Raw genomic sequence first — 27,227 nt, 5'->3', positions numbered from 1 at the left:
CTACAGGCATAACACCAGCTAGGCTTAAGCCAATCTCACAGATGCCACACGGTCTATGGGGAGAACCCTGCATCCACCACAAAGCACTTTAGATGTCCTTCCTGTATTTCCCCCCCCCACTCCTGGGGTCCTCCCTAGCAAGCTCAGGCATCATCCATGGTTTGCCTTCACCAGAGACCTTTCTATGCCTTACTAAACCTGGCCTTCCTCCCTGGAGCAGAGTATGGACAATGTGGTGTCTCACTAGGGGCTCTGCAGCTAAATGGCTGAAGGAATAACACAACCCAACACTACACTACACAGACGAACACTAAAACTCACCCAACTCTGGCCTTTACAGAGTTTATAATGTGGCACAGAGTTGGGGCAGGGGAGAAATCCCCATTGCCACTTTACAGTCAACACTATACACTATGTCAGGGGTGGGCAACCCGCGGCCTTCTAAGATCTTATGTGTGGCCTTTGTCACACAAAGATGAAATGAAATCATTAAATAATCCTACTACTTTTAAACTATTTTTTAAAATTAAATATTCAAAACGTTTTAATAATAAAAAGCTTTATTTTTTTTTCACAATATAGAAACATTATTCAGATAATTAAAAAAGGAAAATACAAATTTTTTGTAAAAAGTAAAATATATCATGTTTAACTTTTTCTATTTATTTAAAAATCGTTTTTATGTACCACAAATGATAAAAAACGAAAGCTATTTAATAAAAGAAAAATTCTAATCCTCTGTTAAGTTTGTTAAAATAAAAAAAATATTTTAACAGAGTTAATAATTTGATGAAAATAGTTTTTTATTTTAAAATTTAAATTATGACATCGTGATTTTTTATCTGTTGCTTTTATGTGCATATTTGTAACTGTGAATATTTTGACAACCGTATATATTCTTGTCTTGAATTTTGTAATCCTGTAATTTCTTATGTTTGATTTCACAATTGCTTAATTTTTAGATTGCCCATCATGTCCAAAAAAGTTAAAAGGAAGTTGAATGAAGAAAACAGAACATTTAAAGAAGATTGGGAGATGCAGTATTTTCTTATTTCTGTGAAAGACAAAATGGTTTGTTTGATATGTAATACAGCACTAAAAACATTAAAAAAATACAATGCAATTCAACATTATATATCTCACAAGGACCATAAATATGTAAAATTAGAAGGAGAAGCTCGTAAATCTGCACTTCAAAAAATGAAGAAAGAAAAACAGCACCAGGGAAAGGCTTTTGGTGCTTTTATTAAGCAAGGAACTTCTGCAACCGATGTTACATACAAAATAGTGCATGTACTTGGGGAAAAAAGGCAAACTATTTAGTGACATCGAAATGATAAAAGAATGTATTGTTGAAGCAGTAGGATGTTTAGATCTGGAAAACGTTGACAAATACAAACAATTACCTCTCTCAAGAAAAACTATAACTAATAGAAAACATGAATTAGCTCAGAATGTAGGAGAACAACTTCAGGTAATAATTCACTCTAAAGATGTATATTTTTCAATAGCGTTAGATGAAACCACTAATAGAAATGACTCTGCTCAAATATTATATTTTATTCATGCTATAACTGAAGATTTTCATTGTTACGAGGAACTACTGGCTTTGGGTACGCTCACTGGAAGGACTCATGGAATTGATATTTTTAACAACTTTAAAGAAATGTCTTGAGAGAGGACTAAACCTTGGTAACCTGGTGAGTGTATGCACGGATGGTGCATCTTCTATGAGAGGAAAATGAGAAGGATTCGTTTCATTGTTAAAAAACAAGAAAAGCCCAATTTAGAAAAGTTAATTTCGTTCCACTGTATATTACACCAACAAAACCTTTGTGCTAAATCCTCCACATTGAGCAATACTTTGGACAAAATTATTGCAATTGTTAACTTGATTCGAGTAAATGCTTTAATACATTGCCAATTTCGAAGCATGCTTATACTGGATGATGAGACATATAATGTCGACTTGCCATATTATTGTAAAGTGCTCTGGTTATTAAAAGGACAAATTTTAGTAAAAGTTTTGGCTTTGAGAGAACAAATTAAAAAATTTTACGAGGAACAACAAGAATGTGATTTATTAGATGAAGAATTTTGTAGAAATGCTGCGTTTTTGTGTGATATTATGGAAAAGCAAAATGAATTAAATGTTTATTTGCAGGGAAAAACAAGACATATATATGACATGTGGCAAAAAATTCAGGTATTTTGAAAAAAATTTATTTTTACAAAACTCTTTTCTCTAAATCAGAGATATCTGGGGAACATTTCCCTCATTTAAAAAATATGTTAAAGGAGCAGAAATATGTTGTATGTGACACTTTCAAAGACTACATAACCATATTGGACATGCTAATTAAAGAATACAATGATAGATTTTCTGATTTCGAAGAACATACTTTAGAAATGAAATTGGCGTATGAGCCACATTTAGTTGATATCCTGACTGCACCCATGGAACTACAGATGGAATTAATTGAATTAGGAGAAGATAATATTATAAAGACTTTTTTTGATACAAAAAAAGATCCTATTGAAATATGGAAAAATGCAGCTGAATACCCATGTTTACGTCGACTGTTGTCTTGCTTTGTAACTACGTATTGTTGCGAATCAACTTTTTCATACTACACAAATTAAAAGTCATTTAAGGACTCAGATATCTGATATTCATTTAGAAGACCAACTCAAGTTGCGCACAACTAAGATGGAGTCTAATATCCAGTTGTTATCTATTAAAAAACAAACCCAAAAATCTTATTAGTTAATTATCAAAAAAGATGTTTCGGCTGAAACCAATGTATTCTGATGAGTTTAGCTCATTAAAAATGTGCAATCGAAGTGGTTTCAGCCGAGCCATCTTTTTTGGTAAACAACTCAACCACCAAAGCATCAAATCTTCACCTCATTAGTTAACTCATATTAAATTATTTTTTACAATAGTACAGTTTTTTCTAATTATTCTTGTATAATACACAGAGAGAATGTTAAATAATTGCTATAAATTTTCATTTGAATAACAATTTAGAAAATAATTTATTATCTTTATAATTATATTTTTTTAAATTTTGTGTTCATATAAAATGTAGGTGGATGTATTATGATGAGAATATTGTAAATATGTATGTTTTATTGAAATTTATTTGCCTTTTCTATAGTTATATGTAATAAAATCTAACACTGATAATTAAGTATGTTTTACTTCGTAAGTAGTGGTTCGAAGGATCGGTGCGACCTTTCCACTATTTCCGAAAATAAATATGGCCTTTTATTCAAAAAAGGTTGCCCACCCCTGCACTGTCTTCCTGTATACACTGTACTCCCCATATTCAAATTCAGCATCACTTATGTCTGAGTGACATCATGTCTCTGATATCCCTTTAATGCCTGTATTTGATAACTTAATCAGTATTTTAAATTCATCAAATTTATTTACAGTGCTTCTAGCATTAGTGTACATGCAAGTACATATTCACCTCTTCTTACCCTACTAATACAGCCCATGTATTTACTTGTTCCGTGATGACCCACAGCAGGTCTTGAAATCCTCAACACCTTGCTTTCTGGGCTGCTGCACATTACAATAAAAACACTGCAAGAATCATTTCACCTCTGCCTCTTGTTAATCTATTAGGCTGTGTATCCACCCCCCCCACCCCGAAAATAACAATTTCCCAATCTGCCTATCGCTGCTTGATAGCATCAGTAAATATTCTTGCACCTCATCTATTTAAGTGTATCTCATTCTTGTAGAAGCAGTCTCTCCTGCTAACAAGCACAGACTATGCTGATTAAAATTCTACCCAATGAACCATGCTCATTCTCTCCAAGGTCAAACTGATCGACAAGGCTCTCAACAGGTACTCCCTCCTATTGTGCCTGGGCAGAATTGCAGGCACTTTCAATCCTAACTTTTTCATAACTTTGCCCTGTACTTTTTAAGTAAGCCCTCAGATTTCCAACTCTTATTATTATTAGTGCCAATATGTGCAACAAAATCACCTTTTGTGTCCTTAAAAGATGCTACCTTTTAAGGGCACAAAATCTACCTTTTTCCCCCTGGCTGACATGCCCTGGTCCTATCCCACCTATCCTTTTTCGCACAATATATTTCCCATTTTCCTGACAATAGTCAGCGACAATAACTACCTCCTCTGGGACCAGTGCATTCTGCCTTGAGGATTGTCGCTGTGTTGCCTGATGCACAAACGTGAGCTCTGGCATTGAGTTGGGCAGCTGAGAGCTTGATGGGGCCCATATTATTATATGCAGATTGACAGACAAAGAAATAACAATTTCTGTATTTCTATTGGTCCAATTTTAATGAAATTTGAAATTGTTCAACAAATCTTCCTAAAAGCGTGAAACGTTAAATTCTATGAAAATACATCAACTAAAAGTCTTGATACTTGATACTTCAGATGGATGATGAACAGATAGACATGGCGAGGATAATACATTAGATGCTTTTTCCATATATGCTAACATGCCTAAAAATGGATGTGATGTTTGTTATTGTGAAAAATAATAAATAAATAAGAATAAGCAGATGCATATCTTGTAAAAGTTTACTCATACTAGATACATGTTTGCTCATACTTATTTATTTTTATTATTATTTTGTTATTACAGTTAGCTCTCAATTTATGCTGGGGTTAGGTTCCTGGGGGGGGGGGACAGACGCAAATGGAATCCTTTATATCATGGAGTCAATGGGAAATCACAGGATTCAGTTCTGGGCACCAAAAATTTTACCTACCCTTTTCAGTACTGGTATATTTAAAGCAAAGAAATAAACTTTTTTAATTAAAAAAGTGTTTTATTTTTAACTCTCCCAGTTATGATCAATGCCACAGAGCTCATTAGTGAGGGACTCTACACGTGCAAGGATCTGTTGTAGATCACTGGTCTTCACAATTTTTAGAGGCGAGTCTTCTTCTTTCTCTTCCTCCTGCTGTTAGCCAAGTTCTGCAGCTAACTCTTCAAGGTCTTCATTTGAAAGAGTCGCTGCATGACTTTTCAAGAGCTCAGTTACATCTTCAACTGTAACTTCTTCTAACCCTGCCTCTTGTGCCAGCCTGCTGATGTCTTCTACAATGTTCTGTTGTGGCTCAAATCCTCTGAAGTCATGCATGAGATCAGGGAGAAGTTTACGCCACACTCTATTTAGACAACTGACAGTCACTTCTTGCCAGGCTGCATTAATTTGATTGATGCCCTTTAAGACATCAAACGACCATAAATATTCTCTGATGGTAATGTTGGATATGTCCAAAGCTTTAACCATTTCTGTAAATGTTTGCCATAGATAATAAGCTTTAAAGGTGGCTATTACCCACTGGTCCATGGGTTGCAAAACTGATGTTGTATTAGGGGGCATGTAGACAACATTAACTTTAAGAGGCATTCTGACTTCACCCAGATTTGTAGGATGTTCAGGGCATTGTCCAAAAGAAGGACAGCCTTGGTTGGTAAATTTTTGTTGCAGAATTTGAGAAGAGTAGGGCAAAAATAGTTAGTGTACCAATCCAAGAAGACGTCCTGTGCCACCCAAGCCTTCGTGTTTGACTTCCAGTACATAGGTAACATGGCTTTGTTTAAGCCTTTCATAACACGTGGTGTTTCTGAGAACTGAAACACCAGAGTTTCAGGCCATAGTACCTCCTGTACTATAGCCTAAAACTCTACAGAGAATGTGACAGCCGCCTCAACATCCGCACTTGCTGCTTCGCTGGTAATTTTCACACTTCTGCATTTGGTTCTTGCTTTAAATTTCAAGAACCAGCCCTTGCTAGCCAAAAATACTTCATTGCACTGACCTCCTTCTTTCTTCTTTAAGTCTTCAAAAGCTAACTTAGCCTTTTCAGTTATTACAGCTTGGGTCAAGGGAATGTTTTTTTGGTTCAAATCATTGACCCAAAGTGTCAGCAATTACTCCATTTTTTCCAAAAGCTTACTTCTGCTTTAACTAACTTGTGTAGCACTTACTCTGGTAGCACTTTGCATCGATTGTTTTATTTTATCAGCATTCTTCATAATTGTAGTAATAATCAACGGAAGCATATTCATAACCCTACACACATTAGGATGGCTTTCACCAGCTTCCAACCTCCAAATAACCCCATCTTATTTTCCAATGTGATAGATCGACATGCCTTTTTCACTCTTTCATTTGCACTAGATTTATTGAACTTCTTTTACCTGACATGGCGTTTCTTTATTCTATTAAATTAAAAACTTTATAACACAATTGGCAAAAACTGCACATGGCTATCACTATTATTAATTATTATTTAATTTATTAATAGCACAATTAATAAAAAATGTCAGAATAATAAATTTCCAACACGTGTACATGGCGTAAACAACAAGCAACTGAATGCTTCACTGCATGGACCTTTACCTTCTGCTTCCACGAGCGGCTATTTTGAGGGTGGGAAGCTTTCTTGTCTCTGATACAGGCATGCTAATTGCTGATTAGCTCAGATTGTTCTTGATCATGTGAACAGTAGATGATACTTAGTACAGTACAATGCCCATAAATTTTGTCCAACGATTTTAAACTTTTAATTTATAAAAAAATTGCAAAAATAAAAATGGCCTTGTGGTTAGTGACTGGTGCTATTGCAAATTGGTGCAAACTGAATTGGCACAAAACGAGGGTTACCTGTATTATTTTTTTTCTACAATTAAAAACACCACAGCCATTTTTTAAGATTCAAACAGCCACAACTCCATACCCATTCAGAATCAGACACGCATTTTAATGATCTGTTTTTTCACTGATTTCAGTTCCTGAATCAATCTTGAAAGTATGGCTCACACATTATGAAACACCCTGCATACATAAAATATAACTATATACACAAGTGTGATGAAAAGAGTCAAGTATAATTACAGCTGTAAGCCTAAAAATGTTCAAATATGGTGATAATTTATCCGTTGAAGAAAGGAAAAAACATTGACATACTGACATCCACTGCTCAAATCTGACTAGAGGTAAATAGCTCAGAGAGGTGCCTAAAAGCAAAAGAAATGGTACCATATTCATTAATAATGCAAGGATAATTCATTTATACATGTCATACTGTTAAGGTAATATTATAATAAGTGCATATTACAAAAAACTGGGTAAGGTAACTTGCGTCCTATTCAAAGCTTGCCCAAAACAATTTCTTTCCTTCATTTTGACATAAATTAAAATACCACCCTTTCAAAACAGGCTAATCTGATTCAAATTATTTGTCACCTGCCTGTGCTATATCAATTAATCAAAAAAATTATATTCAGCTAGTTTACATAGTATCCAAAAATTCACTCACAAAAAGTTTAAAAACTAGATTACAAAGATCAGCTTCTTTTGTAAATTTTTTTTTCTGTTCTGTATGTGGTCTGATAATCACTGAATTAATGCTGTAATCTGAACCTGGGTAAAAAATGAAAAGTGAAAATTGTTCATTTTTAACCATTTCAATCTTTCATTTTTGGTTACAGGTGGAAAACTTCCTTGAGAATATCTCACCAAAAAATAGATATACAGTTGATTCCGGTTATTTGGGAAACATCAGGACTAGTGTATTTTGGCCCGATTAGGCAGCTGCCCCAATTATCTGAAGTTTCACGTAAATAGTTAAAAACACAATGGAAATCCCACTTTACAATTGGTTCACTGTACAATCAAATCCCAACATCAGGTGGGTCAGAGTCTCGAATTGAGACAGTGCGAGCTCCATTGAGACTGGCCCACCTTCCCGTGGTGTGGACGAGTACCCAGAATCATCTGTCCAGGTGACTGATGATTCTAGGTAGCCAAGCGGTCAGACACAACAACAGAACACACACAGAATACACACAAACATACACTACTTATTTCTGGCCCTTCTACAGTGGTACTGTTCTTCACAGAGATATGAGGCAGAGATGAACTGACGTTCTAGGTACCGCCCATTACAAAAACACATGTCCACATGTACAATCAAATCATGTTAAGATGGACTCACCATAGTAAAGTACCGTTCACTATACGATGTGTAGTAAGCGCCGGTCATTGTGATCACGTTTGTGAATTGAATTTTAATTCTATTAAACATCGATTCTAATTAGCGAAAATAGCAGGAATATTATCCACAGGCTATAAAAGTAAAGCTATATTAAGCACAAATTTATCCTTTATTATCTTACCAATTAAAAAATTAAATGATATGTGAAAATCGGAAGAATATACGTGATAATCAGAATAATTAATACGTACTGTAATATGTAATACTAACTAGTTGACATTTCTGTTAACTGACATTTGTGGGTGGGGGTTAAAATTTAAAACAGTAAAAAGATAAGCAATCAGTAACAAAGAACACGCACACACAAATTGCAAGTAACATGATACATGCAAGTGAGAACGGAGTAACAAGTTACGAAGCTTTACAAATAGGAATGAAGAGAAGATTCTGAAAATTAATTTTTTTATATGATTGAAGATTCCATGGAAGTGTAAACAGATTTTACCATAATAACCCACAGAATTCCAGCTGTCGGTATTATTGCAAATTCAATAAGATCGAGTTTACTATCTGTTTATGATGGATTGTACCAACAGAAAACCCCAATAAACAGGTGACTGCTAATTGTTTTATGGTTGTGACCTCCAGAAATCCGACCGAACCACGTGATACGGTCGGAGACAATCGTAGGGTAATCTCCAGTGCTGTGGTCTCCTGCCCCGATTAAACGGCATGTTGTCCGAATTAAGCGAAGTAAACCCTGGCTATTTTCTCGATTAGGTTCTGTTTTTTATGATTTGCCCCAAATAAACAGCTGCCTCAATTAACCAGTGGCCCAAATAACTGGAATCCACTGTATTTGCTTTCTTTTCAAATTCCCATTAAATATTAATTTAATATCAGAATAATTTGTGCATAGGAACAAAGACTGAAAAAATGTATAACAAAACTTTTTAAAATTAATGTTATAAATAATGAATTTAAAAGTTTCAGTTATAAAGTCATATTATTATGCTTTTGACATGCATCAAATGCCTCACCTAAATAGTTACAGTGTGTGTATATATATATATGAAATGCATGGAATTTAATATATGCAATGTAGATTATTTGCTTTCTTTTAAATTCTGTTATCCAAAAATGTAGATGTGAAAGTTATTATTAAAATTTGAGGGCTTTGGGTAAGCTGATTGAGTAAGCTGAATTTTAATGCTATTCTTCCACTTTCAGAGACTACAAACAAGAGAAGACATAAATTCAAGTTGAGGAAGGTTGGTTGCAGGATAGATGTGCGGAATGCAGAAGTTTGCCTTCATCTAGTGGGTGGTTGATTGTTGGAATAGGTTTCCATCTGTTGTTCTTGTGGAAGTGGATGGGTTGAATAAATTCAAGGGATAACTAGACAAATTTTTGGAGGGTAAGGCATAGTGGCGTAGTGTTTGGGTTGGGAGCGTCCCCAGTGGTTTCCCACAGCTGCACCATATACTCTGTGCAGTAAAACAGTACTCTGTGAAAGTCAGAAGTTTGAGTAGTGTGTTGCTTTATGAAGTGTAGTGTTGAGTTGTGTTGTCATCTGGCTTTTTGCCATAGGGCCACTGATGGGACTCCACATTGCCCACCACTAACTTCTGGGAGATAGCCAGGAAGTCCCAAAATCTCTCGCTGATCTCTGCCAGGTAAGGATGGGTGAACCGTTTTTTTTTTTTTTTTTTTTTTTGCTGATGCTATATAAACTTGCTTTATTGTATCATTTGCCATTACTACTAATACTAGCAATTCCAATAATCTAGCATCTCAGTGGTCAGCCAGCAACATAGAGTAAACATAGAGTGAACCTACATAGGTTCACTCTATGTCCCTTAAACACTGAAGTGCAAAATAGATATTTTACTGTAGAACAATAAACACTATTACCATGCCTGAACTCTGAGGTCAGCACAATAATGTACAATACACACAGTTGTTTAAATTATGGAATGTTTGTGTACTGTATGGATGGGGAAGTTTGTTTAAAAGTTACAGGATTATCGTTTGCTATTGGTAAGCAAAGTTATTTACTCACTGATAATTAGCAATGGAAAACTCAGAATTTCTGTCTCACTTTTCTTATATGTAATGTTAGCCAGATATAACACATTTCAATTGTCCTTTGAAAAAAAAAACACCAATATAGAAAATGTCATTCATTCGTATTTTACCTGAGAAATAAATAAATGTTAAATGGCTATTCATTCATGACAGCATCATATGGTACATCTTATAGAGGGTTTGTTCATAAGTGCAATTTTCACAATGTAGTAGTTTGTAACTTGTGGAATGACACTGTAATTATTCATCTCTTGTTTTTTGATTAAGATTGCTTTAACACATCAGCAATAATAAATTTACCATTTATAATTAATTTACCACATTGGATAAAAGTTAATTACACAGGGAAATTTAAAAGCTTTTTCATTTTCACAAAGCTTAATTATAAGTGGTCCTTTGAATCATATAATAGTACAAGCTTGAGTGGAATAAGAGACACTTAAATAGAAAGGGTGCAAGAATATTTGCTGATGCTATCGAGGCAGTGTTAGGTGGGGCAGAAAACTGCTAGCTTGGGGGGATTCACAGACTAAAGGGTTAAAAGTAGCTGCAGGCAGAGGTAAATTAGAATGTCTTATAATGGGGGATTAAAATCCCCCATCATAAGACGTTCTGATTTACTAGCCCACTCTATTTCTCTGTACAATTTTTCATTGTACTCATTCGAGTCATTAGGCCTACAACACACTCCTACTCTTATTTTTGCTTTTGCAGTGCTTATGTCACACCAAAATGACTCAACAGTGCACTGTTCATCTATATCAACTTGATGCACTTCTTTTGATTTTATGTTTTTCTTAATGAAGCATAACACCTCCTCCCTTCCTATCCTGCCTATTCTTTCTGTATACATGGTACTCCCCAAATTCCAATTCTGTATTCCTAATATCTGTATGACACCAAGTTTCTGATATCCCAACAATATCCATCTTTGATGTCTTGACCAACACTTCAAATTCATCAAATTTATTTACTATACTTCTAGCATAGGTATACATGCAAGTATACATGCACCTATTCTTATTCTTAGTTATCCTAACACATCCCATATACCCACCTGTTTCACAATGACTGCCATCAGTCCCTGAAACCCCCAGCTCCCCTCGCTCCAGGCCATTGCTTATTCTAATAGAAGTAGTTCAAGAAGTAGTGTCAGATGGCAAACAAACTGAATGAGTATTTTGCATCTACATTCACACATGAGGAGTTATTAAGGTTTGAGAATGCCAGAAGATTATCAAATTGTAGCAGGGTGCTTAATGATTTTGTAATAACTGAGAGCAAAGTGGAGGAGAAATTGTTGAAGATAAACTTAAGAAAGGCGCCTAGGGTGGATGGGATCTATCCAGTTATATTAAAGGAGGTGGCAAAGGAAGTAATCAAACCCTGAATCATAATTATGAGAGCATCCTTGGACTCAGGGGAGGTTTTGCACATTTTGCATTGGGGATACATTTGCACATCTCTAGTCCTCACAGACCGGAGATGTGCAAATGTATCCCCAATTCACAAAGGGGGATTGAAGGGTGACAGGAGTAATTACAGACCAATTAGTTTAACTTCTGTTCCGGGTAAAATAATGGAGTCACTCGTTAAAGATGCATTGCAGGATCATCTAGACAAGACCGCAGCGATAATTCAGACACAGCATGGGTTTGTTAAGGGAAAGTCTTGTCTGGCAAATTTGATTGTTTATTATGACGTGGTTATAAAGGAACTGGATGTAGGAAATAATTTTGATATCATATACTTGGATTTCAGGAAGGCTTTTGCCACCGTTGCGCATGGAAGCCTGCTGTACAAATTGGAGCAGAATGGCATTAAGGGTAAATTGCTACAATGGATAAAAGGATGGTTGAGTGGGAGAAGACAGAGGGTGGTAATCAATGGGTGCTGCTCTTCGTGGACTAATGTTATTAGTGGAGTCCCACAGGGTTCGGTGTTGGGTCCACTGTTGTTTTGTATATTTATCAATGATATTGATGAAGGTACATCGAGCTTAATGTCGAAGTATGCAAATGATACAAAGGTTGGCAGAGTTGTTAATGACAGTAATGGCAGTGTGCTACTGCAACAGGATCTAGAAAATTTGGGCAGATGGGCTGAGAAGTGACAACTGAAGTTTAAACTTGTCAAATGAAAAGTACTGCATATGGGTAGAAGTAACCCCAGAGAAATGTACCAACTGTGTGGTACTACACTTAAGGTGGTAGAAAATGAAAAAGACCTGGGAGTAATTGTACAGTCAGATATGAAGTTTTCTGAGCAATGCAGACAGGCTGCCAGAGCAGGTCATGGGGTTTTTTCAATATATATAGGAATTTTGCTAGCAGGGAAAAGGAGGTGATTGTCCCTCTGTATAAGGCAATGGTCAGGCCATGCCTTGTGTACTGCGTACAGGTCTGGAGGCCTCATTTTAGGAAGGATGTAGATTTGCTTGAGCGTGTACAGAGAAGGGCAACAAGATTGGTGAGGGGAATGAAGGGATCCTCTTACCAAGAGAGGCTTAAGTTCTGAAAATTGCAGTGGCTGGAGACTAGGCACCTGCGAGGTGATCTGATTGAGGTGTATAAAGCCTTGAATGGGTTGAGCATGCTGAATTCTGATGAGATTCTTCCACTGGTTAAGACTGCGAACCTAAGGGGTCATAAATTCAAATTAAGGAAAGACAGATGTAGAATAGATGTGCAGAAATTTGCCTTTAGCCAGTGGGTGGTTAATTGCTGGAACAAACTTCCATCTGTCGTTGTAGAAGTTGATAGGTTAAATAAATTTAAGGAGGAACTGGACAAGCATTTAGAGAGAATTGTTTTGTAAATTTTTTTTTTTTTTGGCTGATGCTGCATAAGCTTATACACTTGCTTTCTTGCATCACATGCTACTACTACTACTACTACATTGCTTCAGGAAGCTACAGCAAAATTTACCAGTGTGACTAAAGTACTGTATATAACTGCTGAAAATGAAATAGCACGGATAAGTTTAATGTTGGTTTTTCTAATACCTTTTACATGCAAAGAGAACTGAAGGTTGTTTTATTGTTAACTCTATCTCTGTACTTTACAGATTTTTTATATAAGTGTTTGTTATCTCAATTACATAATATAATCATTAGAAAAAATATAAATTAAATGTATACAGACAACAAAAATTTTTGATTACTTTAAGACTTCATAAGTATTTTCACACAAAAGGAGAGGCTGCTTTTACAGGGATGGGATGGGATACATTTAAACATAAAAAAGGGCACGAGAATATTTGCCAATGCTATTGAAGCAGTGTTAGATGAGTTGGAAAACTGATAGCCATAGGGGATACTCAGAATAATAGATTAAAAGCAGCCACAACAGCTGAGGTGAAAATAATTCCACAGGGAAATTTAGCATCCTGAAAAACTAGGTGTTCAAGATTACAAGGCATGCTGTGTGGGGGGGTGTCTTAGTGGGACACAAATACGAGGGCTTTGTGAGGGTTACTAAAAGCAAAAACAGGTGTGTGCACTAATGCTAGGAGTAAGTTGGGCAAATGGGCTGAGAAGTGGCAACTGACGTTTAACATTGACAGATGCAAAATACTACATGGGTAGTAATAACCCAAGAGAAACGTACCAACTGTGTGACACTACACTCAGGGAACAGCAGAGGAAAAAGACCTGTGGGTAATTGTGCAGTCAAATATGCACTTTGCTGAGCAGAGTAGACGGGCAGGTCATGGAGTATCGTCAATGATACATAGGAATTTTGGTAACAGGGAGGTGATTATCCCGTTATATAAGGCAATGGTCAGGCCACACCTAGAATACTGTGCAGGGTTGGAGGCCTCATTTTAGGAAGGATGTAGAGTTGCTAGAACAAGTACAAAGTAGGGAAACAAGATTGGTGAGGGGAATAAAGGGGTGCTCTTCCCAAGAAAGGCTTAAATTCTGCAAATTGCAGCACTTGGAGAGTAGGCACCTGCAAGGTGATCTGATTGAGATGTATAAGGCCTTGAATGGGATGAGCAAGCTGAATGCTGACGGGATTCTTCCTCTTGCTCAATTTTTTTTTTTTTTTTTTTTTGGTAGTTGTTGGCACATAGACTTCTGTGGCCATAATGCACCTCCCAAGGTTTTGCAGTACTTTGATCCAAGCCCGAGGCGGGAATCGAACCCGCGACCTTTGGGTTGCCAGGCAGGCACTTTGCCCACCCGGCTAGCCCGGTCGGCCTCTTGCTCAAATTAAGAACCTGAGGAGGCTTGTTATTTTGGTTTTTAGGAGCATTAGCAACTAAGGCCATATTGCTCCGGGGATACGCGGTGGTCATTCCCTTGACTTTTCCGCATCCTTCATATTTGGTGGTCACGGGCTTTAACCCCGGTCTAATCAAGAAGCGTGTGCTATGCACTGCTGCTGCCCCTGCCAACCTGGCTATGGAGGTGCCCCCTGAGGAGGCATAGATTCAAATCGAGGACAGACAGTTGTAGAATAGATGTGCAGAAATTTCCCTTTAGCCAGCAGGTAGTTGATTGGTGGAACAGACTTCCATCTTTTGTTGTGGAAATTGATAGCCTAAATAAATTTAAGGCTGAGCTGGACAGGCATTTTGAATGAATGGAGGGGAGAAATAGGATGGGTTTTTTTTTTTTTTTTTTTTTTTTTGGCTGATACTGCTTAAGCTTGCTCTCTTGCTTTTGCTTTGTTTTTTTGGTTTTTAGGAGTATTAGCAACTAGGGCCAATTTGCTCCGGGATATGCGATGGTCATTCCCTGACCTTTCCTCATTCTCCGTATTTGGTGGTGACGGGCTCGAATCCCGGTCTAATTAAGAAGCGTGTGCTACACTCTGCTGCTCCTTCCCACCTGGCTACAGAGGCGACTTGTTTTCTTGCATCATATGCCTCTACTAATGCTATAGTACAGAGATTTGATGAATTTGAAGTACTGGTTAATTCGCCAAACTCAGGCACTGGAGGGATAATCAGAAACAGTGTCACTCAGACATAAGGAACATAGAATTTGAATATGGGAAGTACAATGTGAACAAAAATGAGAGTGAGACCAGTAGGAGGGGGAGGGAAGTTACACTCTTATTTAAGAAGCAGACAGCATCTAATAAGGCAGCAACCTAGTTGATTTGGATGGCAAGTGCAATGTTGAGTCACACCAAACTGACATTATACTCATTATGCCTATAACACCCTCCTATTCTCATTTCAGTGTTCACAGTGAAACCTTTCACCATGAAAACAGATATGAGAATAGGAGGGTGTTATAGGCCTAATGAGTATAATGAGTATAACTTGGTTTGGTTTTTTTTTTTTTAGGAGCATTAGCAACTAAGGCCATATTGCTCCAGGAATATGCGGTGGTCATTCCCTGACCTTTCCGCATCCTCCGTATTTGATGGTGATGGGCTCGAACCCTAATCTAATCAAGAAGTGTGCTACGAACTGCTGCTCCTTCCCACCTGGCTACAGAGATGCGCCCTTAATGAGTATAACAAATGATTATACAGTCAAATTAGTATATTAGTGAGCCAGCAAATCAGAATGTCTTATAATGGGGAATTTTGATTTTCCAGATACTGACTAGAACTTGTGGGTTGGCACTCACGCAGTACAACTTTTGTGGATTTACTGGATGACTGTTTTCAACACCACAGGTTAGACAGGCAAAAAGAGAAAGCAATACTCTTGATCTGATCATTATTATTATTATCATTGCTCTTATATTATTTCTTCCTGATTAGAGGTTCCACCTCATGACAGGTATTGCTACCAAGTACACAGGGTGGTTATTGTTATGTCTGGTGTTACTGTTGGTCAAGGACCTCTCTGACTATCCTACAGGTATTCAGGATTGCGACTTTCTGGAGTTCCTTGTAAGTGTTCTCTGGGAGACCTGTTGCTGCTAGGCTTTTATGTAGGGTCTTTGGCACCATACCTATGGTTGACACAATGATCGTTACTTGTTGTACATGCCACATCTCTTTGATTTCCTGTCTTAGGTTCGTGTACTTTCTGATTTTTTTACCCATGGGTTTTCTGCAGGTTGCCAGTGTCAATCAGATATGTAGCCTTTTCCTTCTTGTTCACAAGGGTTATGTCTGGTCTTGTTCACAAGGGTTATGTATGTTGTGCGGGATTGTCCTATCCATTATTATGGCACGGTCCCAGTACAGCTTGTGGGTTGGGGTCTCAAGTACTGCTTGGGGTTTGTTCTTGTAGTACGATACACTTTCTTTGATCAAGTGGTATTCCTTTCTAGCTTCTGATGTATTATCCTGGCTACCTGGTTGTGTCTATAAGTGTACTCAGTCTGGGGGATCACCTTGCATCCTGCGGTGATGTATGTTGGATCGTTTCTGTGGACAGGTTGTATCATTGATATGTGTCATCGAACACATCAGCCTCCTTGGTGATGTATTTTCTATAGTTCCTGGTGTCGATTACCTGATCTTTGATGGCAAGCATGAATCTTTTAGTCTCGGGGAAGAGTGAGCCATGCAGTGGAAGCAATTTTATCAATGTGATCTTGATGGAGATCACTGTAGTGTCTGCCATGGAGTTTCTTCTCTGCCCATCTTTCTAGCTTAGTTCGTGCATTCTACTCAACCTAAGCAAGGAGTGGGGGGGCACTCCTTGCTTAGGTTGAGTAGGATATATCGCTTGTCTATCTTCCTTATGGCCTGCTGGAGTGCAGCTGTGTTTTTCTGGAAGTAATCTTTCAGATTAAATATTGCTGTCTTCTGTTGCTCGATGAGGTCTATCAGGCCCCTTCCTCCTTCTTTCCAGGAAATTGTCAGTCCCTCCGTGGCAGATTTTGGGTGGTGTTTGCGGTTCTTGGTCATCATTGTTCTTGTCTATCTCATGATATCCTCCAGCTCGGTGTTAGTCCAATCTATGACCCCAAAGGAGTATATTAGCACTGGGACTGTATAGGTGTTTATGGCTTTAGCTGTGTTCCATCCATTCAGCTTTGCTTTCAGCAGGCTTCTGAGTCTCTGATGGTATTTTTTGGTCAGGCTGGCCTTAATTTCCTTGTGCTGTAACTGCTGAGCCTGCATCATCTCCAAGTATTTGTAGACCTCTCCCTTTGCCATGGCTTCGATCTCTTTACCATTCTGCAGCTGGTAGTTTCGTTTGACTAATTTTCCCTGGTGTAATCCATGGGTGCAAGCTGCTTGCATTTGTCTAGACCAAATTCCATCCTAGTATCACTGCTGAATTCTTTGGTGATCTGGAGTAGTTGCTGGAGGTGCTTCTCAATTCCCGCGTAGAGCTTGATGGCATCCATGTACATCAGGTGAGTGAGGGTGTACAGGTTATATCCGTACTTGCTATTGTTGAGCACGGTGGATAGCGGGTTAAGTGCTAGACAGAACCACAGTGGGCTCAAGGCATCTCCATGAAAGATTCCTCTCCTGATGGGGATTGACCTGGTTGTGATGTTTTCAACATTAATAACAACTCCATTTTGCAATGCCATCGTTTCTCCTCGGCAGTTTGTCACTATCGGATTGACTTTGTAGATGTTCAGCACCTCTATTAGCTAGCTATGAGGCATGGAGTCGAAGGCCTTGCAGTAATCAATGTAGGCTGTGTACACGTTGCAGTCTTCTTATAGGATTGCTCCATAACCGCGGCATCGATGGTTAATTGCTCCTTGCATCATTTGCTCAGCCGCTTGCATCCTTTCTGCTGTTCAGCCATTATGTTCTGGCACTTTCAGTGGTCTGATATCTTTCTGGTTATGCAGCTTGGTTTGGTTTGGTTTTTTTTAGGAGCATTAGCAGCTTAGGCCATATTGCTCCGGGATATGCGGTGGTCATTCACTGACCTTTCCACATCATCCGTATTTGGTGGTGACGGGCTCGAACCCCGGTCTAATCAAGAAGCGTGTGCTACGCACTGCTGCTCCTTCCCACCTGGCTACGGAGGTGCCTCTCTGGTTATGCAGCTGGTCAGGATCTTGTACATTGTTGGGAGGCAGGTGATTGGCCTATATTTCGCCAGGTTTCTTGTATCTTCATCTTTAGGCTTCAAATATGTGATTCCTTGAGTGAGAAACTTCGGGATTGTCTCTGGGTGCCTTATCATTTGGGTGAACTGCTGTGCCAGGTGCTTGGGTGTGCAAGTGAGCTTCTGGTACCAGTAGTTGTGGACATTATCTATTCCTGGAGTTCGCCAGTTGTGAGTTCTTGATCGTCTGTTTTACTTCTTCCCAAATCTCAAACCCTCTCATTCCTTGTACGTACTTGGTTTTCTTGTGCTCTAGTTCTATGCAGGGGGCTTTGCTGTTATGTCTTACTTCCCTGCTCCATATGTTTCCCCAGAACTCCTCAATCGTCTTCTGTTCAGGTGGTCCATTCCCTTCTTTTCCCATCTTCTCCGAGACTCCTGTAGAAGCCTCTTTGGTCCTCATCAAAGATTCAGTTGTTTATTTTCCTCTGGGAGCTCTCTTTTTATTGGCATAGTCTCTTGCTGAGTGAAAGGAGGTTCTGCTTCAATGTGTCCAAGTTCCTATCCTATTCTCTGATTTTTTGTCTCATGTTTGCTGTGGATGCTGTCTCTCTTGAGGATGCTGTTCACTTTTCCAATTAAATTTTTACTCCTATTGCCCTATTGGTACTGGGTCAATTGGCCTATCTTGACTCTTAATTCTTCTATCTTCTGAAGTCTTCTTTCCCAAGCTGGTGGTTCCTTCTGTTTACGGTTCTTCTGCTGGTGGTCTCTCATTTCTCTTCCATTAATCCTCATAGCTGCTACCGCAGCACAATACACGGCTCTGTGAATGGCTTCCAGTTATGCACCATTGCTTTCGGGGTAATGCGGTATTACGTGCCGAATGAGGTGGTCTGTGACTCTCCACAAGGTTCTATTCGGCCTCTGCTTCAGTATCACGTGAGTCTTTGTGGGGTCCATTCCTTCAAATTCTGTTGGTGCCTTCTTCCACTCGTCCTCTATTCTGGATATCATGACCTCGTCGCTTTCCACTTCAGCTGCTGTGGGTTGTATTTCTTCTTACTCTTCCTCCTCTGGTTCGGTAGTGGCATGTTCTTCCTCCTCTGGTTCCATATTCTTTATCCTTTGTAGTTGATCGTTCACATCCGGCTTGATTTTTTCCAAGATTGCAGGCGCTATCAGGTTCTTCGTGATGATGATCCTTCTCTGGTCTGCTATTCGCTGTTCGGTGACCTGAATATCAGGGAATTATTCTAGCCACTTGGTATGTAGTCTCGCCTTGTAAGTTGTCATATCGGTCTCCAGCTTCGCTATTTCATTTTTTTTTTTTTTTTTTTGTAGTTGTTGCCGCATTGGCTTCTGTGGCCATAATGCATCTCCTAAGGTTTTTGCAGTACTTTGATCCAAGCCCGAGGCGGAATTCGAACCCATGACCTTTGGGTTGCCAGGCAGGCACTTTACCCACCCGGCTAGCCCGGTCAGCTCGTTATTTCGTAGTATGCTTGAATAATGTACGTATTCATTTCGATGCTCCACTTCATGCGTTGGCGTTTTCTCCCTTCCTGGGAGTTCACTAGTGCAGGGAGCACTTCCAGTTTGTGGGGCTGGATGGTCTTGCCCTTCTCTTCTGGTAGCCATACGGGGAACGGCGACACTTGCTCCACTGTCTTCCTCGGGAGACCGTCTCTGATTTTTCAAACTGACCCCTCTGCCTAAGGCCAGAACGCGAGTGACTTTATCCTGCACCACACTCAATGCAGTATGATTAATATTTCTCTGCAACATCATCCATCTAAGGAAGTGGATCTGTTTAGCTTTGGCTTATGTCCAGTGGTAGTTCTCGGGAGTGATGCCAGATGGTGCCACAATCTGCCTTAGCCACCAATCCGACCGTGGGATAGGTAGGTCCCTTGGAGCAACTTTCATGATGTTTATTTATTAATTTTTATTACTAGTAATTTATTTATTATTATTATTCTAATTTATTACTATTATTATACTGGTCTCTCAGCGTGATGGGGCCACGTCTGCTTCCGCCAAGGCAGTACTTGAACCCGGGTCCATCAGACTGGTAGTGCAGCGTCGTAACCACTAGGCCATCGTGCCCCTTATTATTATTATTATTGCTCTTATATTATTTCTCCCTGATTGGGGGGTTCCACTCCGTGACGGGTACTGCTACCAAGTACACAGAGTGGTTGTAATGTCTGGTGTTACTGTTGGTCGAGGAAATCTCTGACTATCCTACAGGTGTTCAGGATTGCGACTTTCTGGAGTTCCTTGTAGGTGTTCTCTGGGAGACCTATTACTGCTAGGCTGCTATGTAGAGTCTTTGGCACCATACTGGTGGTTGGCACGATGATTGGGATGGTTGATACTTCTTGCATATGCCACATCTTCTTGATCTCATGTCTCAGGTTCGTGTGCTTCCTAATTTTTTCCTCATGGGTTTTCTGGACATTGCTATGTCAATCAGGTATGTAGCCTTTTCCATCTTGTCCACAAGGGTTATGTCCAGTCTGTTGTGCAGGATGGTCTTATCCATTAGTATGGCGTGATCCCACTACAGCTTGTGGGTTTGGGTGTCTGATACTGTCTGAGGTTCATACTTGCAGTATGGTACACTTTCTTTGGTCAACTGGTATTTCCTCACTAGCTTCTGATGTATTATCCTGGCTACCTGGTTATGTCTATGGGTGTACTCAGTCTGGGTGATCACCTTGCACCCTGCGGTGATGTGTTGGATTGTTTCTGAGGCCGGGTGGCATTGTCAACATCTCATCTGACATTCCGGACTCCTTTGCGATGTATTTTCTATAGTTTCTGGTGTTTATTTCTTGGATGGCCAGTATGAATCCTTCAGTCTTGGGGAAGAGTGTCCCGCTTGTGAGCCTTGCACTGGAAGCAATGTTATTGATGTGATCTTGATGGAGGTCATTGTAGTGTCTGCCAGGGAGTATCTTCTTTGCCCATCTTTCTAACTTCGTTTCTTGTACTGTCTGGGCGGGAAGAGTTTCCTCCTATGGCTGAGTGGGGTATACCACTTATCTATCTTCCTTATGGCCTGGTGGAGTGGTGCTGTGTTGTTCTCGAAGTAATCCTTCAGGTTAACTATCGCTGTTTTCTGTTGTTCTGTCAGGTCTATCAAGCCACTTCCACCCTCTTTCCGAGGTATTGTTATTCTCCCCACTGCTGACTTCAGGTGGTGTTGCCGACTCTTGGTCTTCATTCTTTCGCATGATGTCTTCTAGCTAGGTGTTAGTCCAATCAATGACACGAATGTGTATGTTAGTACTGAAGCTGCATATGTGTTTATGGCTTTAACTGTATTCCCTCCATTCAATTTTGCTTTCAGCAGGCTTCTTAGCCTGTGATGATATTTTTCGGTCAGGCACTTCTTGATTTCCTTGTGTTCTAACTGCTCAGCCTGCATCAACCCTAGGTATTTGTAGGTCTCTCCTTCTGTCATAGCTTCGATCTCTTTACCAGTCAACAGCTGGTAGTTTCGGCCAACTAATTTTCCCTGGTGCGGTGTGTAGGTCATGCATTTTTCTAGACCAAATTCCATCCTGATGTCCTTACTGAATTCTTCGGTAATCCAGAGCAGTTGCTGGAGTTGCTTCTCAGTTGCCGCGTAGAGCTTGATGTCATCCATGTACATCAGGTGGGTGAGGGTGTACAGGTTCTTTCTTCCTTCTTTGATGTTATATCCATACTTGCTGCCATTGAGCATGGTGGATAATGGGTTGAGTGATAGACAGAACCATAGTGGGCTCAGAGCATCTCCCTGAAAGATTCCTCTTCTAATGGGGATTGGCCTGCTTGTGATATTCTCGACCTTATTGGTGGTACTCCATTTCGCTATTGTTGCTCCTAGGAAGTTTATCACTATCGGATTTACCTTGTAGATCTTCAGGGTCTCTATTAGCCAGCTATGAGGTAATTGATGTAGGCTGTAAAAAGTTTGGTGTGCTTCTTGAAGGCTTGCTCCATAACTGCAGCATCTACGGTTAATTGCTCCTTGCATCCTTTGCTGCTTCGCTTGCATCCTTTCTGCTGTTCGGCCATTATGTCCTGACTCTCTAAGTGGTCTGATATCTTCTTAGTTTTACAGCTGGTCAGGATCTTGTACATCGTTGGGAGGCATGTGATTGACCTGGCCTGTATTTTGCCGGGTTTCTTGTATTTTCACCTTTAGGCTTCAGATGTGTGACTCCTTCAGTGAGAAACTTCGGGATTGTCTCCGGTGCCTTATCATTTGAGTGAACTGCTCTGCTCGGTGCTTGTGTGTGCAGGTGAGCTTCCTGTACCAGTAGTTGTGGATGTTATCAATTCCTGGGGTTCGCCAGTTGTGGGTGTTTCTGATCAACTGTTTTACTTCTTCTTGAATCTCCCACTCTCTCATCTCTTGTATGTCTTCGTTTTCTTCTGTTCTACTTCTATCCGTGCTCTGCTGTTGTGTCTTACTTCACTGCTCCAGATATTTCCCCAGAACTCTTCGATCATCTTCTTCTCGGGTGGTCTGTTTCCTGCTTTCTCATGTTCACCCAGTTTCCTGTAGAAGGTTCTTTGATCCTCATTGAAGATTTGGTTGTTTATTTTCCTCTGGGACCTCTCTTTGTATATCCGTGTAGTCTCTTGCTGAGTGCGAGGAGGTTCTGCTTCAGTGTGTCCAAGTATTCTCCCATTCTCTGATTTCTGGTCTCATATTTGCTGTGGATGATGTCTCTCTTGAGGATGCTCTTCACCTTTGCAATCAATTTCTTACTTCTATTACCCTGTTGGTACTGGGTCAACTGACCTATCTTGACTCTTAATTCTTCTATCTTCTGCTAAGGTCTTCTTTCCAAGTTGGCGGTTCCTTCTGTTTTTGGCTCTTCTGCTGCTTATCTCTCGTTTCTTTTCCATTAATCCTAGTGGCTGCTATGGCAGCACAGTATATGGCTGTGTGGATTTTTTTTTGGTAGGTGTTGCCGCATAGGCTTCTGTGGCCATAATGCACCTCCCAAGGTTTTTGCAGTACAGTCGGTCCTCGTATAACACGTGTTTACATTACACGAATTCGATCATACACGATTTATAAATAGGGGAATGTTATCTTATATAACACGAACCGAATTCGCTTATGCACGATTCGCCTTTGTGTTTACAAGAAATGGCAGTCGAACGCAGAATCACCCCAACCGAACGCAACACGATAGGAATGAAGAAGATTCTGAAAATGTATTTGTGTGTTTTATATCAGCGAAGGGGAAACACATTTCACCATAATAACGTAAAAACCAACGCAATTCCAGCTATCGATATAATCGCAAATGCAATTAGATGGAGTTTACTCCAGTTTATAACAGATTCCACTAGCAGAAACGCAACTGGAAATTGTTTTTATTGTTTTATGGTAGTAACCTCCAGAAATGTGCTTTAGTAAAATGTGGGGTGTTAATAGTGTATCTCGGCCTTTACGGTGTTGTTTATTCAGTTGCTACACGCGCGCAGCTTTGTTTATGTGTATTAAGCGTGCCTCCTCGTTTTGTAATTGCGCTTTAATCCCTAAAAATTAGTAAAATACTTAAAAGGTGTGAAAAGGAAGCGTCCTGGCAAAGACACTGCAGATTCAGAGAGAGAAAAAAAAAAGCAATATCGATAAACAGAGGCGGACTGGGTCAAAAATTCTTACCCGGGAAAATTTATAGTGGCCTCATACTACGGTTTATGGCCAAAATCACACCGGCCTCCGGGATTTCCCGAGTAAATCTTATGGCCAGTCCGCCTCTGTCGATAGAGAAAAAAATATGAAATTGTGAAACGCTTTGAGCGAAATGAAAGTCCATGTGATATTGGACGTGCTACAGACCTAAATGAGGCAACGCCGAGAATTACAAAGAATGCGGAGAAAATAAAAACAACTTTCATAGTGGGAGCAACTCAAAGTGTAATTAAAATCCATTAGATTAAGACACAAGAATTGGAAGAGATGGAACAGCTATCATCTGTTTGGATAGAAAATCAAACAAAAAACAAGTTTGCTTACGATAGAAGCAAAAGCAGTAGCAATATTTTATTACGTAATATAAAATACGTAAGCATTTTATTACGACTTACATATTATAATTTATACTTACGTATTATAAAATACGTAAGTATTTTATTACGACTATTTCATTTAATATAATAAATTTTTTACGAATAAAATACGTATTTTATTAGTAAAAAATACTTTTTTAATATTAAAAAATACTAAAAATACTTTATTATAATATAATAAAAAAATATTATATTTTTATTACGTATTTTAATCATTATAAAATACTTACGTATTTTATAACGATTAAAATTACCCGATTATTTATTGTGTTTGGTAATGTTTTGGTTCCAAATGTGTGTTCAATCTTGGGTGGTCGGCACCTAACCCCACTTTTCGCATAGGGCCTGTTGTTTATATTGCACGATTTTGCATTGCATGAGGGTTTCTAGGAACACAACTATCGTACTATACGAGGACAAACTGTACATTGATCCAAGCCCGAAGCGGGAATCCAACCTGTGACCTTTGGGTTGCCAGGCAGGCACTTTACTCACCTGGCTAGCCCAGTAGGCCACGGCTGTGTGGATAGCCTCCAGCATTGCACCATTGTTGTCAAGGTAATGTGGCATTATTTGCCAATTGAGGTGATCAGTTACTCTCCACATTATTTTATTTGGCCTCTGCTTAGGTTATCACGTGGGTTCTTGTGGGGTCCATTCCTTCGAATTCTGTTAGGGCCTTCTTCCACTCATCTTCTATTCTGGATAGTATGACTTTGTCTCTTTCCACTTCAGCTACTCTGGGTTGTATTTCTTCTTGCTGTTCCGCCTCCTCTGGTTCCATATGGACCATATTCTTTGTGCTTTGTAGCAAATCGCTGACATCCTGCTTGATTTTTTCCAAGATGGCAGAAGCTGTTAGGTTCTTCGTGACGATGGTTCTTCTTTGGTCTGCTAATCGCTGTTCAGTGACCTGAATATCCGGGTATCATTCCAACCACCTAGTATATAGTCGCGATCTGTACATTGTCATATCGGTCTCTAGCCTGGTTATTTCATAGTATGATCACATGATGTATGTATTCATCTCAATGCTCCACTTCGTGAGTTGGCGTTTTCTTCCTTCCTGGGTGGTCACAAGCGCAGTTGCGCAGGAAACACTTCCAGTTGGTGGGGCTGGATGGTCTTGCCCTTCTCTTGTGGTAGCCTTACAGGGGACAGCGACACTTGCTCCACTGTCTAGCTCGGGAGACTGTCTCCAACTTTTCGAACTGACCCTCTGCCTAAGGCCCAAACGCAAGTGACTTTATCCCGCGCCACACTCGATGCAGTATGAATAATATTTATCTGTGACATCATCCATCTATGAAGTGGACTTGTTTATCTTCGGCTTATGCCCTGTGGTTTATTTATTTTAGTTCTCGTGAGTGACACCAGATGGCACCACTATCTGCCTCAGCTGTCGCTCCGACCTTGGGGAAGGTAAGTACAATGGGGTAACTTTCGCAATGTTTTTTTTTTATCATTTAATATTATTATTATATTGGTTTCCCAGCGTAATAGAGCTGCGTTCGCTTTCACCAATGTGGGATTCGAACCTGGGTCCATCAGACTCTTTTAAGTAGAGTGGCACAAGTGATGTATCTAATGCAAGAGATCCAAACAGAAGGATGAGAACAGTTGAAACTCCACTTACCCATATCTGTTCAACTCTAGTTGTTGCTTCTTCAAATGGCCAGGATCACACCCAGGATCTCTTGCATTAGTTACATCACTTGTGCCACTCTACTTAAAAGAGTTTGTATCCCTCCCCAGCCATTTTTGGTTGCAATATATTCTCCACTTCACTCACACCCAGAATTTTATGATTGTATTACATCCACTGGAAGCAGATGGTTAACATTTGAAATTTTTAGGGGAGCAGCAATAACCCCATTGGCTAAAGTTCCAATTCTTGATTGCAAAGTAACACAAGTTGAACTTCACAGAGTTAAAGGAAAAGTTCTGCTATTTGAAGAAGCAACAACTAGAGTTGAACAGATATGGGTGAGTGGAGTTTCAACTGTTCATCATCCTTCTGTTTGGATCTCTTGCATTAGATACATCACTTGTGCCACTCTACTTAAAAGAGTTTGTATCCCTCCCCAGCCATTTTTGGTTGCAATATATTCTCCACTTCACTCACACCCTGGATCCATCAGGCTGGTAGTCCAGTGTCTTAACCACTGGGCCATCATGCCCCTTTATTAATTATTATTATCATCATCATCATCATATCAGTCTCTGGCTTGGTTTCTTTGTAGTATGCTCATATGATGAACATATTTAATTTACTGCTCCACTTCACACACTGGTTTTTTCTTCTTTCCTGGGTGGCCCTGGTACAGTCACAAGAAGCACTTCCAATTGGTTGAACTGGATGGTCTTGCCCTTCCTTTGTTGTAGCCATATAGGGAACAGCACCACTTGTTCCACTGTCTTCCTTGGGAGACTGTCTCTGACGTTTCAAACGGACTCCTCCTGTCAAAGGCCTGAACAAGAGTGACTTTATCCTACACCACACTCAATGCAGTATGTTCAGTATTTCTACTTGTCACATTCATCCAGCTATGGAGGTGGACCAGTTCAGCTTTGGCTTTTTGCATCCAGTGGGTGGTGGGTGGTAGTTATTGGGAGCAACATCAGATGGTGCCACTATCTGCCTCAGTCATTACTTCAACCTTGGAGAGGCAGATCCGATGAGGTGACTTTCTTGGTTTTTTGTGGATTTACTCAATGACTATTTTCTATATCACATGTTAGGGCAGGCAATAAGAGAAAGCAATACTCTTGGTTGGCATTAGTGGGAAGTTACTGCTATAGATAAAGGGATGGTTGATTGGCAGGAAACAGAGAGTGGTTAATGGCCAGTGCTCTTCATGGAGCAATGTTATTAGAGGAGTCCCTCAGGGTTCAGTGCTGGGTCTCTTACTTACTGGTTTCAATATTTATTAATGATATTAATGAAGGTTATATCAAGTTTAATATCAAAGTTTGCTGATAATACATAGAATGGCAGGGGTTAATGACAGGTTAATGCTATTCCAACAAAACCTGAAAAATCAATAAAAATTAATAACTCAAAAACTATAGTTTGTATCAAAACAGTTTTTTTGACTGTAATCAGTATAT

At 39.4% G+C, this 27,227-nt stretch overlaps 2 protein-coding genes across 2 annotated transcripts in view; one reads left to right on the top strand and one right to left on the bottom strand.

Annotated features, from left to right (window-relative positions):
- The first annotated feature begins 1,333 nt into the window (after positions 1-1,333).
- LOC150089538 (protein ZBED8-like) lies at positions 1,334-1,675 on the top strand. The gene has a single exon (XM_090390019.1). It carries the CDS (start codon positions 1,334-1,336, stop codon positions 1,673-1,675), a length of 342 nt encoding a protein of 113 aa, XP_090246145.1.
- A 5,090-nt stretch (positions 1,676-6,765) lies between these two features.
- Positions 6,766-27,227, bottom strand: part of LOC150089537 (WD repeat-containing protein 31-like) — a 235,966-nt gene continuing 215,504 nt past the window's right edge. The window contains exon 12 of the mRNA XM_090368655.1: positions 6,766-7,023. The gene's annotated coding sequence lies outside the window, so the exon portion shown is untranslated. The remainder of the gene's footprint in view (positions 7,024-27,227) is intronic.

The sequence above is a fragment of the Mastigoproctus giganteus genome, chromosome 2 (assembly GCF_048544385.1).
Source record: "Mastigoproctus giganteus isolate SK-2022 chromosome 2, ASM4854438v1, whole genome shotgun sequence".
Taxonomy (NCBI): domain Eukaryota; kingdom Metazoa; phylum Arthropoda; class Arachnida; order Uropygi; family Thelyphonidae; genus Mastigoproctus; species Mastigoproctus giganteus.
Note: the sequence above shows the minus strand (reverse complement) of the source record. Positions and strands in the feature narration are given on the sequence as shown.

What these genes read in the sequence shown, in the direction of transcription:
- LOC150089538 (XM_090390019.1), top strand. Translation starts at nt 1,334, where the DNA reads ATGATAAAAGAATGTATTGTTGAAGCAGTAGGATGTTTAGATCTGGAA.